We start from the raw sequence: 14553 nt of genomic DNA, 5'->3' as shown, positions 1-14553 counted from the left end.
ATGCAGTTGGAGACACAGAAGGGGAGTTTGGGGAAGGTTTTTCCAAAATAAAGGGGGCAATGTGCCTCCTTAGTCATGTTTTCTTTTCTTTTCGTTCTGCAGCTAAGAAAGTCAGGACGCTAATTAGCGAACCGCCAGGCTTCCCTTTCTTTCTCCTTCTGTTAGTCATTGTTCTTTCTCAGACAGGTTTTTACTGTCAAGACAAATTCTTTATGTGTTTTACAAACTTGGCCAAGAAATCTAATTCTGAGTGTTTTACAATTACATTGGTGTCAGTGCACATGCGTACAGTGGGCTCATTTACATAATGTAATTTATTGTTTGTGACATGTTAATAATTCATTTTTAAAGGGTTCCATTTGTATCAATTTCTGTCCCTATCTGCTGCTTGAATTATCAATTAAGTCTGATGTCACTCATCTAAAGGAGAGAGCAATTACTGCAACATAACTTCAAGCTATTAAACTCTTCACAGGTTAATGCACCAAAAAGCTCTTATGTGCTTGCAGCTACAAAAAAATGTAACTGTGTTCTGTAACATAAGGCTGTATTGTATTAATTTCACCCATTCTGCATAATTAATATATATCCATATATGACCCTAACATAGTATAATACAGTGATTCTTAACCTTGTTGAACGTACTAAACCCCACCAGTTTCCTATGCGCATTCACCGAACCCTTTATTATTATTTATTTATTTATTTATTTATTTATTTATTTATTTATTTATTTATTTTATTTATTCCAAATTCAAGACATAGTTATAGGGTTTACTGGTTAAAAAAAAATGAAAAGGGGGACTAGCCTTATCATCGAATCTGGCTCTCTTCACCTTGAATTCATAAAGTGTTGTGTTCTTGTATTCCTCTTCTCCATGCAGCTTAAAGGGGAAGTAAACCAAATAAATAATAATTCTTGACAATAATATTTTATGTGACCTAAATAGTCTAAACATGACATTCTGATTAATATTACATTTGTGCAATATGTGTTATGAAGCTAAATCCAGCCGTTTTTATCTATCTCAGTGGGCGGCCATTTTGCCACTTGCTGTCGACTGAAGATGACATCAATGTTGCTCAGGTCTCAGGTAGCAAAAATCACAGCTCAGCTTCAGAAAACAGGTGAGCTGTGATTGGTTGTTGCCTAAGCCCTGAGCAACATTGATGTCATCTTCAATCAACAGCAAGTAGACAAAATGGCCGCCCCCACAGATGGACAAAAAGGGTTGGATTTTGCCTTTTAACTCATATTTCACAAACAATATATTATTCAGAATGTCATGTTTAGACTAATAAGGTCACATTTAACATATTATTGTCAAGAAATTTGACAATTCTCAATTTGACAGTGCAAATCCTGCAGGTAGATAGATTATTATATTTTCTTGGAACCCAGGGACAGCAGAAACAATGAAAAGAGCAGAGGCCCTAGAATTGAACCCTGTGGAACACCATATGTTCTGTTATACATGTGAATTCATATTGCACTTTGTTTTGTTGCTCAGAAGTAATATATAACTTTTTGGTGGTGTTTTTGTTATTGTTGAGCTCCTTGGACAACCTCTCCAAGCCCCCCACCCCCCAGATTATTGTTTTTTGTTTGCAATAGAAGACATTCAGGCATTTCACATCAATGAATGTTTGCCTTTGGCAATTTTAATTTCATCTCCCCAATCTGAATTCACATTACCATGGCATCAAAACAGGCAGGGGTCATCAGGAGGACAAGAAAACATCTTTGTTCTTCAGTAACAGAATGGCTCTTACAATTTCCCAATGCTAAAGTAAGCTGAAATACCGATAATCACAATAATAATAATAACAATTTAAAAAAACATTTAAAAACAACTTCTTATTCAATGATCATGACACTAAGTAGAATTGCCTTATAAAGTTTGTGTGATTTGTGGGTTGGGGCATGTTTGTGGTGTGATGCTGGAATGTGGTCGTCACTGTGGTTGGAGTTAGTGAGTAGAACCGATCCAAAGTCTCCGCTCTGTGCTGCAAGGGCGACGTTTTAGTGCAGCCGGAGTATGTGTGAGACAATAAGACAGTAGCTGCCGAGAAGGTGGGCGTATCAGAGCGGTGGCTTTGTGGCCTATCTTCTTGTGTGTGTGTCTGTGTGTGCGTGTGCGTGTGTGTCTGTGTGTGCGTGTGCGTGTGTGTGTGTGTGCGTGTGTTTGTTGGCATGTGGAAAACGCGAGAACAAGCAACAGCGAAGGTTTAAGTGAGGTAGGGACGCCAAGGGATATGTTTTGTTACCGTGGGAGTTTTCCTCGGGATGTCGAGCGGCCGGGTGATCTGTGAAGTGCACTCCAGCAGGTCGACAGCTGGGAAGGTGTGATGTTGGACCGTCTATGTAGGATGCGCACGGCCGTGTGGGTGGATATTGGGTGGTTCTGCTATTTCTGGATCGCTGTTCCATCGCCTGTCAGCCACCACGGCGGCAGTGCCGCATGCTTGAATAAACCGATCTTGAGTTTGCATGTTGCACTAATAACACAAGACGTGATGCACATATTACAAGTCACGGGACTCGGATTTTACTGCTAATACATTTAAGAAGCACTCTCACATGCACTGCATAATTGAATACGCAGCATCAAATTTTGATAGTGAGTGATGAGCTGCAGAACTGGACAAAAGGGGATTGTTAAATATCTCATGAAAAGAACTAATATGTCTATCCTCTTCTCTTCTTTTCCCTTCATTTCCTGTTTCCAACTCCCCGACATCGCTGCACCCTCCTGTCATTCAACCCGCCTTTGGTCTTAATCCCACCCCTAAACTCTCCGCGCCGCATCCTCATCGCCCTTCTTATCTCCTCCCCCGCCGCTTCCTCCTCTCCAAATCCGTCGCCCTCTCTCCCTCCCTCCGTCTCGCAGGCACGACCAGTCGACGCTGCTCTTTGGATCACCGTGGCATGGCCTTCTGGGAGCAGCCGAGCTATGCGCGATGCATAACAAATGAATTCAGATACTTGCAGCAATCAGTAGGTGCAAAGTCAGCTCCCTCCCGCATCCTCTGTTCCCAATACATCAAAATGTTACCCCCCCCCCCCCCCCGACAACCCCCAGCACATTCTCCCCACCAATCATCCATTCTCCATTGCACTGTGGCCGAACATAGCTCTTTCAATAGAGTGGGAAAGGGAACGTTTTGCCATCTATCCTTCAGTAATAAATTGTCTTCATTTTCTCACACATCCCTTGTGTTTTGTTAGTGTATTGGACTTAAATCAACTGGATGTAAATAGCTGAACTCCAATTACGTTCGACCCAAGAACAAATTGTCTCTAAAACAGTGTCAAGTCATCCAAACTTGGAGGACATGTTGCGCTGTGATGCTGTATTTTGCTATAAAAACATTAGATTTTGCCAGAATTTCAAAGGAGTTACGGCTTAGTCGTTTCAATCCATTGATTAAAAATACCTTTCACAAGTCATCCAAAAACATGCCCGCTTTTAAGTTACGATGCCTCGTGTTTTATGTGAAATCGTTTAATTTTTTGGGCAAAAACAGTCTCCGATAGATCATAGAAAATTACAGCCAAACAAATGTAAGCTTTTATGCCTTCTTTATAACTTTTTTTTTCTAAACTGAATTGCATTTTAATTTCAAAACCTCTTAGGAATTATACAGTGAAGCAGCAAATTGTCTATAACCTGGCCAAATTTGAGTTTGTCCTTTTCAAATTGGGGGGTGAGCCCCAGGGAACTTTTTTTTTGTCCTCCTAGGATAAAGTGTAATTGCATATCCACTACAGAAGGTGGCAGTGGTGCTCTCATTGTCAGAGAGTGCACAAGCAGAGGGGTACTTTGAACAATTTTATAGACAAATTATACTATTTGTAGTCGTGGCAGAGAGTTGGCAGGTGGTGGGGGTGAAATATTTTCTTCTTCCTGGAGGAGGGCGTAACAAAAAAATGATTGAGAAGCAGTTAAAGTTAACTGATACGAATCAGTCATTCAAACACTTTACTATGATTTCCTGTTTTATGTTTTTATGTATTAGTTTGTTTGTTTTTTGTTTTTATTTTTTTTGTGCACATTTTGATTGGGATTTTCCATGCAGCCTTGACTTTTGGAAAGATATCTTGCAAAGACTCCTATATTTCTCGATGCAGATTATCAACCTAATTGTTTAAAAGGAACCCTGACTGTCATGACAAGTTTGCTCTATATTATTTACTATGAGATAAATTTTTCAAAAATAATTTACAGTTTAATACATTTTGTAGAAACTTTATTTGGACATATGCCGCCATTTTAATTTGCATATTCCGTGCGCTCATAAAGAAAGCAAGTTCAATTTTTAATTAGAAATGTCTGTCTAAACGTATGTCTTCTGCTCCAGTTAACACCTTTTATTCACATTGGCTCATTTCAGTCATCTGTGAGGCACAATGCAATCGAGTCTGGCTCAAATATTAAGTGTCACTTAAAAGGTCTCTGAGAAAATAAGCATTCTTTTCATATTTCATGCACTCCATTTCCTCCAATGTGAATCTGTCTGTTGAAAATGTGAAGGACGCCGATGCCTCAAGTTCTGTCCTCTCCTGTTTTTGGAGGTCCAGGGCCACCTCGCAAAGGGACAGAGGATGCTGGCGGGGGATGGGATGTCCCAGGTGACCAAAAACCTGCTGGACCTCACGCAGAGGAAAAACTTCTATGCCGGCGACCTGCTGTCTTCTGTGGAGATCCTGCGCAATGTGACCGAAACCTTCAAGAGGGCCAGCTATGAGCCGTCTTCTGATGACGTGCAGGTATTTTATTTTATTTTTTGCAGCCAGCGCCTCTGCTGAAACAATTACAAATTATTTCCTAACAACTAATTATATTAATCAATGTTGTATTATGCCCATTACTGCACCACTCTTCCACAAACTTATTTCCAGTGTAATCCCGCTCGTATTTTATTATGGCAAAATGACTGCTGTTCAAAAGCTAATTAATACAAGAAAGCTAGTGGTGTTATGTGATACTAAAAAACAGATAGTGATCTTCTCACTGCCAACGCTGTCATATATTAGAGAAATGTCTGAGGCAGCACAATGGCTGACAAACAAGCCCGTGGCTCCATTGTATTAAGAAGTCTCCTCCACAGCCTAAGCTGTTTCATCTCATCATGTTGGGCTTGACTGCAGTCCTGATCCTCTTTATGTCAATGATGGAGATTATAGCTAAAGCTCCACCTCCATCTTCAATAAGATAATTTATGTTCTCAGAGCCGTGTCACTTTCAAAGACACCCTTGTCAGGCCTCAGGATCTCTGCTCACTCCAGCATACGCGTGTGATTTACTCACTGTCTGCTCGTCCTGTTTACTAAAACAGAAGTCGATGGGCAGCAATTAAATGTTTGTTGATTTGATTTTCGGCCAAATCTCGTCATATTAACAAATTGCCTTGGTTGAGGATAGGGAAAATAATGATCAATTAAAAACTTTTACTTTTTTTTTTTTATGTACAATGACCTGGATGCATTAATACACTCACCCTCAAGCTAATACTTTGATGCAGCACTGTTGACTTTTATTACAGCACTCAGCCTTTTTGGTTTGAGTCTATCATCTATGTTGCACTATTTCCCCACTCTTCTTTGCAAAAATGCTCCAAATCTGTCAGATTGCGAGGACATCTCCTGTGTACACCCCACAGATATTAGATAGAAAGTGTTCCTAATTCACTCCATATAGTGTCACCTGAAGAAAAACTGCTCCAAAGCATGATGCTGTGACGTTGTTTTGGAATAACGGCCTCAAGGTTCAACATTGGGCCCATAACACATTTTGCATGTGTGTTTTGGACATTTCAAATGTGTTTGCAAAATCAAGCCAGGCTTCGATGTTTCCTTTTTAAGATAATCCTTCAGTTGTGGTACCATGCCCCATAGCCCCGACATATGAAGATGGGACTTTGTTGTTGTCACATGTACTCAACTGCTAGTACAGTAGTGGCTAGAATTTCCTGCAGCTCCTCCAATGTTGCAATCGCCCTGACCAGTTGCTTCTCCTTTCGTCATCAATTTTCGAGGGGCATCTAGTTCTTGGTAATGTCGAGGTTGTGCACATTTTTCTCTTGATGGTGACTGTCTTCACTGTGTTCCCTGGTGTATTTAACTTTAAATTATTTTTTACTCTTCTCCTGGCTGATACTTTTGAGCAATGAAATCCTTCTGAAGCTGTGGAAGCTCTCTGCGGGCCATGGCTTGTGCTGTAAGATGTAACAACAAAATTATTAGGAAGTGTCTACCAGAACAGTTGAACTTTATTTGGGGTTAATCAGAGGTACTTGAAATTGTGGCAGCAGTGTGCTGACTCGGATTTAACATGATTTTGAATGTGCTCGGTTAATTCTGAACATAGCCACCACGTTTTCTTTCTTTCTTTCTTTTTTAACTTCCCCTCTCTAAAATATTTGTTTCAATTGGGTTGTGCAGGTTATAGATTATATAATTGTGGATTTTTGCTTAATGATTCATCCTGGTCTCATTTTTGTATATCACAAAAGCCCTAGTTATGAAATCGTTATATCTACTATGTACCTCTGAAACAAGATTTGAAAATTGACAATTTTGAAAATTAGCTTAATTGTGAAATGGAGGTGCTTATAAATAAATGCACTCTTTTTTTGAATTATTAAAAGCTGCTCTTGAATTCTGTTGTATCCAAATGTTAATGTATATGGAATGCTGGATGGGTGGTTTACAAGATGTGTTTAACATATTTACTAACTTAATTGTGGCATTTAAGCAAGTTATGCACAAGCTATGAATATTTATTTGCACAATCTATGGATGTTATGTTTAATTTAAAATGTATTTAAAGTCAGTAAATTATTTGTTGTCATACATTGTTGTCTGAACAATTTGTTCAAGATTTCTTTCATAAATCAAAGTTTCTTTAAATAAATGTTTTCATTATTATTACTAAAATAGTATTCCTCCAGAATGACTGGGAAAAAAATCTAGATGTTATTTTTTGGCCATATCGCCCAACTCTAGTGTATGCCTAATTTTATGTCAAATTAAATAGCAAACCATCCATTTGTTTCACGTGGCACAATACACAAAACTGTTTTAAATCAAGCAAATGAGGGGTTAATTATATTTTGCTCTCAATTATTAAATATATAATTACATAAAATATGAAAAGAATTACATTGAAAAACAATTCTTGCAAATTTTTACTCTTTGTCACTGATAAGATAATAAAAAAACACATTACATCCTTTATTGTTTATATTGATATAATTATATAGGCCTATCACTGCATTTTGCACTGCAACACGGGGAGATATATGTTATAGTATAGACTCATGGGGGGGAAAAAGTCGGTGTCTTATAAAAGACATGACATATTTTCAAGGCATGTAAAAAATGAATTAGTCATTGAAATGCCCGGCATGTTCAGACCTCACTGATCACATGTCGTCTCCATGAAAGCAGCTAATATTCTACGGGAATTTGTCGTCGAACGTGGACAGGCGACCTTGAGCCAATCCAGCCGTTTTTGCACCATAAAAAAATCTCCGAGATGAGAAAAGCATTGTGTCCGCGGTTATTACCGGAGCTCTTTGGGGTGTGTGGGCCGGCAGCAGAGCAGTCAGATAGCCAGGAGCCTCCCCGCCCCCCACCCTCACCCCCCTCGACGCGTCTCTGCACTAATGCAGTGTTAAAGTGGGCACATTACCACCAGAGGGAGCATAAGCATTCAAGTAGAAAACAAGATAGCCTGTGTCAAGAGATAGAGAGCGAGAGAGAGAGCGAGAGAGAGAGAGCGAGAGAGAGAGAGCGAGAGAGAGAGAGAGAGAGAGAGAGAGAGAGAGAGAGAGAGAGAGAGAGAGAGAGAGAGAGAGAGAGAGCGACACTCCCTCAGGCACACTGTGGACCAGACGAAATAACAAGACTAAGGATCAGACCGAGGTCCTATTACGACTGCAGGCAAGCACCCCAAGCATTCCCGCCTCTCTCCCGCTGAACAAGACAATGCACCCAGCTGCTCAAACATTCCCTTTCATCTCCCCCCCCCCCCCCCCCCCCCCATGGTTGCAGCTTGTGCTTATTTCCTCCAGCGTTCAATATGTTGCTGCAAGCTGCAGCGGTGCGTTCAAGGAGACTTTGTATTTTGTTGCCCCCATCTCACAGATTAACTATGACCCCGAAGACGCTGCTCATTTGAATGGTGTCAGCAGCTGAGGGTAAAGGGAAGTGTGATGAGGTTAATCATGTTTCCTGTCATTATATCTCCGCAGAATTTCTTTCAAATCATCAGCAATCTCTTGGAGGAGGATAACAAGGAGAAATGGGAGGATGCACAGAAGGTAGGCATGTCGCGGTGAATAATTCAGGTCCACATGAGTGTTATGCACTCAAAAACGCACGCGCTGTTGTGCCATGCCATCCATGGACTTAAATAAAAGTCAGGTTTGTGCTTAGGTAACGCTCTGCATCACAGGGGTCATTTAGCAGGTGTCCTCATATCGCATGTGGCCTCGTTATGAAGGTTACTTCCGCAGATCGCCACTTGGTGGCAGCAGCAGCGCCACAGAGACTTGCCCAGCCATAAAAAGCACTGCAGGCGCCTTCTATTCTGCACATTGTTCCACATAGCAGATACAAATCATGGCAATTAGTGTGATTAGACCATTACTTAAGTTGAATTTATAGCACGCTGTTGCACTTCAGGCTTTAAATGTTTTATTGATTATAGTGCAGCAGCTAAAAGTCAGTCTTCCACGTTGTGGGTCTCTCTCGGGCAAGATGGGGAAATGAGCAGTTTTGGGGGAAAAGCACTTATTATTACAGGATGCAGTGCTGCAGTAATGTGCTGTGGTTCAAAGTGTGCTGTGGTTCTCTTGCAACGCTGTTTATCAAGAATATCAAATCACACTTTATTTATAGCGCACTTTTCATACATAAAAATCACATTTGAAGTGCTGTGTAATTAAAACATCCATAGTACAATATGAAAACAAAACCCAAAACCTCCCGTCAACATCCATTATGAGCACACCCACACTCACACACACAACCTGAGAACTATGTAAAAAGACATGGCGGGGTACAGAGAAACCATGTGAGGAAAAGCTCATCTATACTGAAAGGGATGACAGCCCACGGCCACACGGAGTGCTGCCGTCCCAGAGACTCCCAGCCTAGATTGACTGCAGTGGGGCCCCCAATAAAAAGAGCTAAAAGCTAAAAGACAACAACATAAAAGGCTAAAAGCTAAGCTAAGGAACAATATGATAAAATGAGCTAAAAATTAAAAGACTGTAAGATTAATACATTTTCAAAAAATAAAGTTCACTTAAACTAAAAAGCAGGGTTATTATAGTTTTGGAATTTTCATTTTACTTAGTTTTTATTTCATTTTGAGTATTTTATTTTCGTAAGTTTTCATGAGTTTTCAGGGCAGTTCTGTTCATTTTATTAGTTTTAGTTATTTAAGAAATGCTTAGTTTTAGTTTAGTTTTAGTTGGTTTCAATATTCGTTTTCGTTTTTAAAAAAATATATTATTTGTGCGCATAATGAATAAACACCATGATAAAATCACAAAAATAATCTCTTACCTAGCGTTGCATTTAAATGAAAAACAAGCTGAGGCATTGGAGCCAAAAGTCAAACACGCAAAATTGTCACCAAGGAGTGATGTCATCTGAAGGTGCTTTTCTATTGGCTGTTGCTAGATGCCTCGCTTCTGTGTGACACACTTTCAAATGTACTTGCCGCCTTCATGTGGTATCGAAATTATGAACCTTTCAAGTTTTCAACATGGCGGAGAGTGCTGCAGGATTCGCGAATGGCAAGAAATATTAACACTTATAGGGGTGTTGTTGTCCACAAGCAGGTTGTTTTAGAATCTACACAATTAGATAGGATACACAATTCAATGTCCTGTCCTTCACAACTCATTATTTGCTGTAATTGTTTGGTTTTACGAGCAAATACGACGTCAGATGCCATGTGTATTTTGTTGCTACAACAACAAAAGCACATGAACTAAACTCAGTCGTAATTAAGTGTCCGAGTGGTAAGGTCCATCTTTACCATAGCATGTGAAGGCAGAGTTATTCTGGTTAATGTTGAAATAATATACAGTACTTCAGATCACATTTAAAATAAACACCAAAGGCTCACGAATTAAATTATTTACCAAAGATTAAAATCAAGGCCAGATTTGCTCTAGTTAGTTTTAGTTAGTTTTGTAAACATAAAATGTAGTTTCAGTTTTCGTTTTTTTTAACTCTTTGACTGCCAGACGTTTTCAGAAAAGGGATGCCGTCAGTGCCAGCCGATTTAAGCATTTTGACTGATTTTCAAGGTCCACAGAAAATGTTCTGTTTGGACTATGGAAACACACGTACTACCAAATGAAAGATTGGACTTTCATCAGAAAAAAAGAGTTTGTTTCTACCTTATTCCGTTCTTTAGTAATCAACAATAGAAAATGGTTAGTTTGACCCAATTTCGCCTGTGTTGGACCAAAATACGGAGAAATCAAGCTTTTAGTGAAACGATATTATTTCATGCATTCTAGTGAATTTTACACTTCTTTTTGTCCATGAATGATGCCACAAACACCTAAATAGTGCTTTACTTCTATAAAACACTACCACCAAGAATGAAAAAGTGTTTTTTGATAGCAAAATACGTTTATTTACATTCAACAGTGTAACAATTTGACAACAATTTGGCAAACTATTTACAAATGTGTGCAACTGTGGTGCTATTTACAAATATGTGGATGTTTCAACGACAGTTTTTCTTTTTGTAACACTCTCCTGCGTGCAAAGAGACGCAACAGCATTTGCACAACAGATTGCCTCTTCGCGTGCGCCACTTTCTTGCAGGCCGTTTTTTTCCGGGGAATAGCAAGTATATACTGCAGTGTGTCATCAAGTCTAATATCAGGATCATGCTACGGTTTCGTTACGTCTCGCTTCCCCGTGTCCTTCAGTTGCTATACCGGGTGGTAGGAGATGTTCTGATCCATTTTATCCACTCCATTCATGGAGGCATCGTAGTCCAGAAACAGTGTCTTCTCCGTGATCAGACTGTACCCGCTCCTCCGATGAATATGCATTGGACTCGGGGTACTCTTCATTGTCCGATCGAATGTCCGCTTGTGCAGCTCCGCGTTTTCCGGCGTTAGCAGCGCTAGCCGGTGAGGCTTTATGACGAGAGAACGGCTGCGTCAATGCTTCCAACTCCGGCGTCAACCTCGGGAGTGACCATCATCATCATCATCAATGTGCATTGGTCGATGCTTTTCGACTACTCTCCATCGTCCGATCGAATGTCCGCTTGTGCAGAAGTACCCGGCCGGCTATTGTGCGCATTTTCCGGCCTTAGCAGCGCTAGCCGCGCTAGCCGCGCTTAGCCGGTGAGGCTTACTACGTGAAGCTTCCAACTTTGGCGTAGAGCTCGGAGTCATCATCATGTCGACATCAATGCGCTTTTTAGTATTGATTGATGCTTTCCGTCTTTGAAAAAAATGCTCAAGCGTGAGCTGCTTGCAACCGGTTGCTTGGTCAGCCATTGTGGCTTCATCAGCCATTGTCTCCTCAACACTCTAGCTCCGCCTCACGTCTTCTACTGACGCCCACGGTGGGCGGCCCATCCAACCTTGTGCAAAGAGAGTCATCGCTGCCCTCTAGGGGCCAAAACGAGTCTTTGACTAATCATATCTGCCTGATACTTTCAGCACAGCTGCCCAAGGCTTTCCTGCACCCGTTTTTGAAAAAAAAAAAAAAAAAAACATAGGGGACGTCTTTTAACGTCCTCGGCGCCCTTCCCTAGGTTTATGCTAAACGTTTTATAACGTTTATGGCAGTCAAAGAGTTAAAAAGCATTTTAGCTTTGATTTCGTTAACGAAAATGTTTTTTGAATTTTTGTTTATTTTCGTCAACTAAAATAACCTCGCTAAAAAGGTGTGTCTTGAACCTCCCTTCAAAAAATATCAACAGTCTCTGCGGTATTATATGCTCCCGGCTACATCTTCTGTTGCGCCCATGTCAGAGCTTTAAGAGATGTCATCTCCGTAACGTGGCGGTTTGTGTCTGAGATGAAACCCCCCGAAAACACACACACACCCGAGACAAAAGATGCCATCTGTGATAGCTGCAAGTCTGGAGAGGGCATCTGCTCTGATGCCGCTGCCAGATCCACCTGAATTAGGTAACACTTGCACTGACACAAACGAAAATCCAGTTAGTTCACTTTGCTGTTGACAGCTGGTCCCAGCTGCCCGTATAGACTGTATTTAAGTATCTATTCATGGCAGCTGTAGTTTGACAGGACCCGTAATTTGCTTGGTTCTGTCACTGAAACTCACTGAAGCAAAATACATCCGAGAAAGTGAGGGACAGATTTGAGGAAATGCAGAAAAAAAAAAAGTCGCTGCTTCATTTCCGCCAAGTTGACGTTCGCACTCGATTCTGCTCTCGACAGACAATGCCGGGACTTCACAGTTACATTTTTCACACTTGCTGGCTTGTGTTGCCTTAATGAGTGCATGTCACTCCGTTAGCACAGCGCCCACACGCTGTGCATTGAGGACGCTAAAAAAAAAAAAAAAAACTCTCATAGAGCAGCTCACTGTGAGGTTTTACTGGCTGTAGACTTGGCTGTGTGCAGGATCGCTATATATTCACCTCCTGTCACTGTTACCATGGCGAGGGAAGCAAGAGCTTTGTCTAAAGATACTCCATTGCAGCCATTTCCCTGCGCTGCCTTCACATCTTTACAGTTGCCATGGAGACTAGTGGAATACGTATGACTCCGCTGTGCGTCAAACATGCCGGAAGGGGCGATGCAATGTGCTTTTCTTTTTACCACGCCCTCCCCGGCCCAGCCCCCGCTACTGATTTGACTCTACTGTGTTGGAGGATCTCAACTTGATCCACTTGCGGCATCTCATACACAGACACGCGCACACCCACGTACACACGTGATCTAGACGACAGGGAGCTCTGCCTCAGGTGCTTACCCATTATAAACTCAGAGTGAGGTGCTAATTGCTAAATGCCACTTAAAGGCCTTTTTGAATTGCTTGAGAGCCTCATTTTATGCTCACACATTTGTTAGATAGAGTAAAGCTATTTGTTTAAAGTTGACGCTTTGGGAATATTGTCAAGTCATCATCAGTTATCATTATACACAACATCGCTGGGGGAGGTGGGATGGTGGGGGTCCCTTGTCAACGCCTGTGCTTAGATCTGACCTGTCAGTGTATAACCGAGCAGCCTGGATACTTGGTCCATCTCTGCGAGGGTAGTTATGGGATTGTCGGGTCTTTGATTTATTGACCTGAAGGAAATCGCTTGCTGCGCCCCCAGTGTCAATGGCTGAGCTTCTGGAGCTGTCTGTGGTGCTGACCACAAAGAACCACATCAACTTTCTACTTTCATTTAAAGACTTTAATGCCCTTATTTGATTGTGTTGATAATTCTCTGGCGTTGTTGATTCTTTGGACTTGTCATTCATATATATATATATATATATATATATATATATATATATATATATATATATATATATGCGTGTGTGTGTGTGTGTGTGTGTGTGTTTATTTGTTGTTGTCTTATTTTAATCAAAACATTTCTTTCTGCAATTTATGTAGTTAATGTAATAAACTAATTGATCTACACCCTTTTATGTGAAATTGATTTAAGAAGAAATTAGAAATTTGGTTTTCGTATCGTGTGAAATCACAACACAAGTTTTTATACTATATTGTATGACATAAAAGTGTCTGACAGATTTGATACGAATCAAGTTCTGAACTGAAACACGATTATAATTTATTATTTGAAAATGTGGTTTTATTTAGAACCTGTTGCTTTACATGCTTAAATACTTAAAGACTTTGCAAGATTTTTTTACACAAATATATGCAAATCCAAATACTGTAATACAATGTGCATTTAAAAAAAGGAAATTTAAAACCTGTTTTATCTCGTAACAAAAAAAAAGTGACATTATATGTACATGTATTTTGCATAATTTTAATAATTATTTGCATGCATGGGCCTAATGTTGTTTTTTGGGGTTGTGTTTTTTACTTTGTGGCGATCATAATGATGTCTGAATAAATTCAATAAAACACTTTTTTTTTAAAGGAGAGGATTTTAAAACATGCTATACATACAATTATAATGTTAAAATGCAAGCACTAGAATGGAGCACAGTCATCTGCTTCACTAAGCATTAACCACAGTTTTATTTCTAATCCCGTTTTTATTTGAATTAGTTTTGGCTTTATTCCCCACATTGTTTCCCCATAGACAGACTGAGTGTGTGTGAACTCAGAGCAGCAGAGTGGAAAATGAGGTGCTTTCTCTATGATTTATTTAATAATTTGTTGTCTCATGCAGATCTATCCCGGAGCGGTGGAGCTCATGCAGGTCATAGAGGAATTCATCCACATCGTTGGATTGGGAATGAAGGATTTCCACAATGCTTATTTGATGACTGGGAACTTGGGTAAGAGTGAGCCTCCGAGCTTCTGTTTCTACAGCTATCATTAATTTAGGAGAAATG

At 40.3% G+C, this 14553-nt stretch overlaps 1 protein-coding gene across 6 annotated transcripts in view; it reads left to right on the top strand.

Annotated features, from left to right (window-relative positions):
- Positions 1-14553, top strand: part of adgrb3 (adhesion G protein-coupled receptor B3) — a 139460-nt gene that overhangs the window by 68309 nt on the left and 56598 nt on the right. For 4 of the 6 annotated variants that reach the window (XM_086092330.1, XM_086092328.1, XM_086092329.1 and 1 more), the window contains 4 exons: positions 2892-2999; positions 4575-4771; positions 8260-8328; positions 14388-14496. In XM_086092330.1, coding sequence (XP_085948456.1) covers positions 2892-2999; positions 4575-4771; positions 8260-8328; positions 14388-14496 — 483 coding nt within the window. The remainder of the gene's footprint in view (positions 1-2891; positions 3000-4574; positions 4772-8259; positions 8329-14387; positions 14497-14553) is intronic. The other 2 variants (XM_086092326.1, XM_086092325.1) reach the window with 1 other exon arrangement.

Source organism: Leptonotus elevatus, chromosome 13 (genome assembly GCF_054856555.1).
Source record: "Leptonotus elevatus isolate MCC_2025b chromosome 13, RoL_Lele_1.0, whole genome shotgun sequence".
Classification (NCBI taxonomy): Eukaryota; Metazoa; Chordata; class Actinopteri; order Syngnathiformes; family Syngnathidae; genus Leptonotus; species Leptonotus elevatus.
This window is presented reverse-complemented; position numbering and strand designations above follow the sequence as displayed.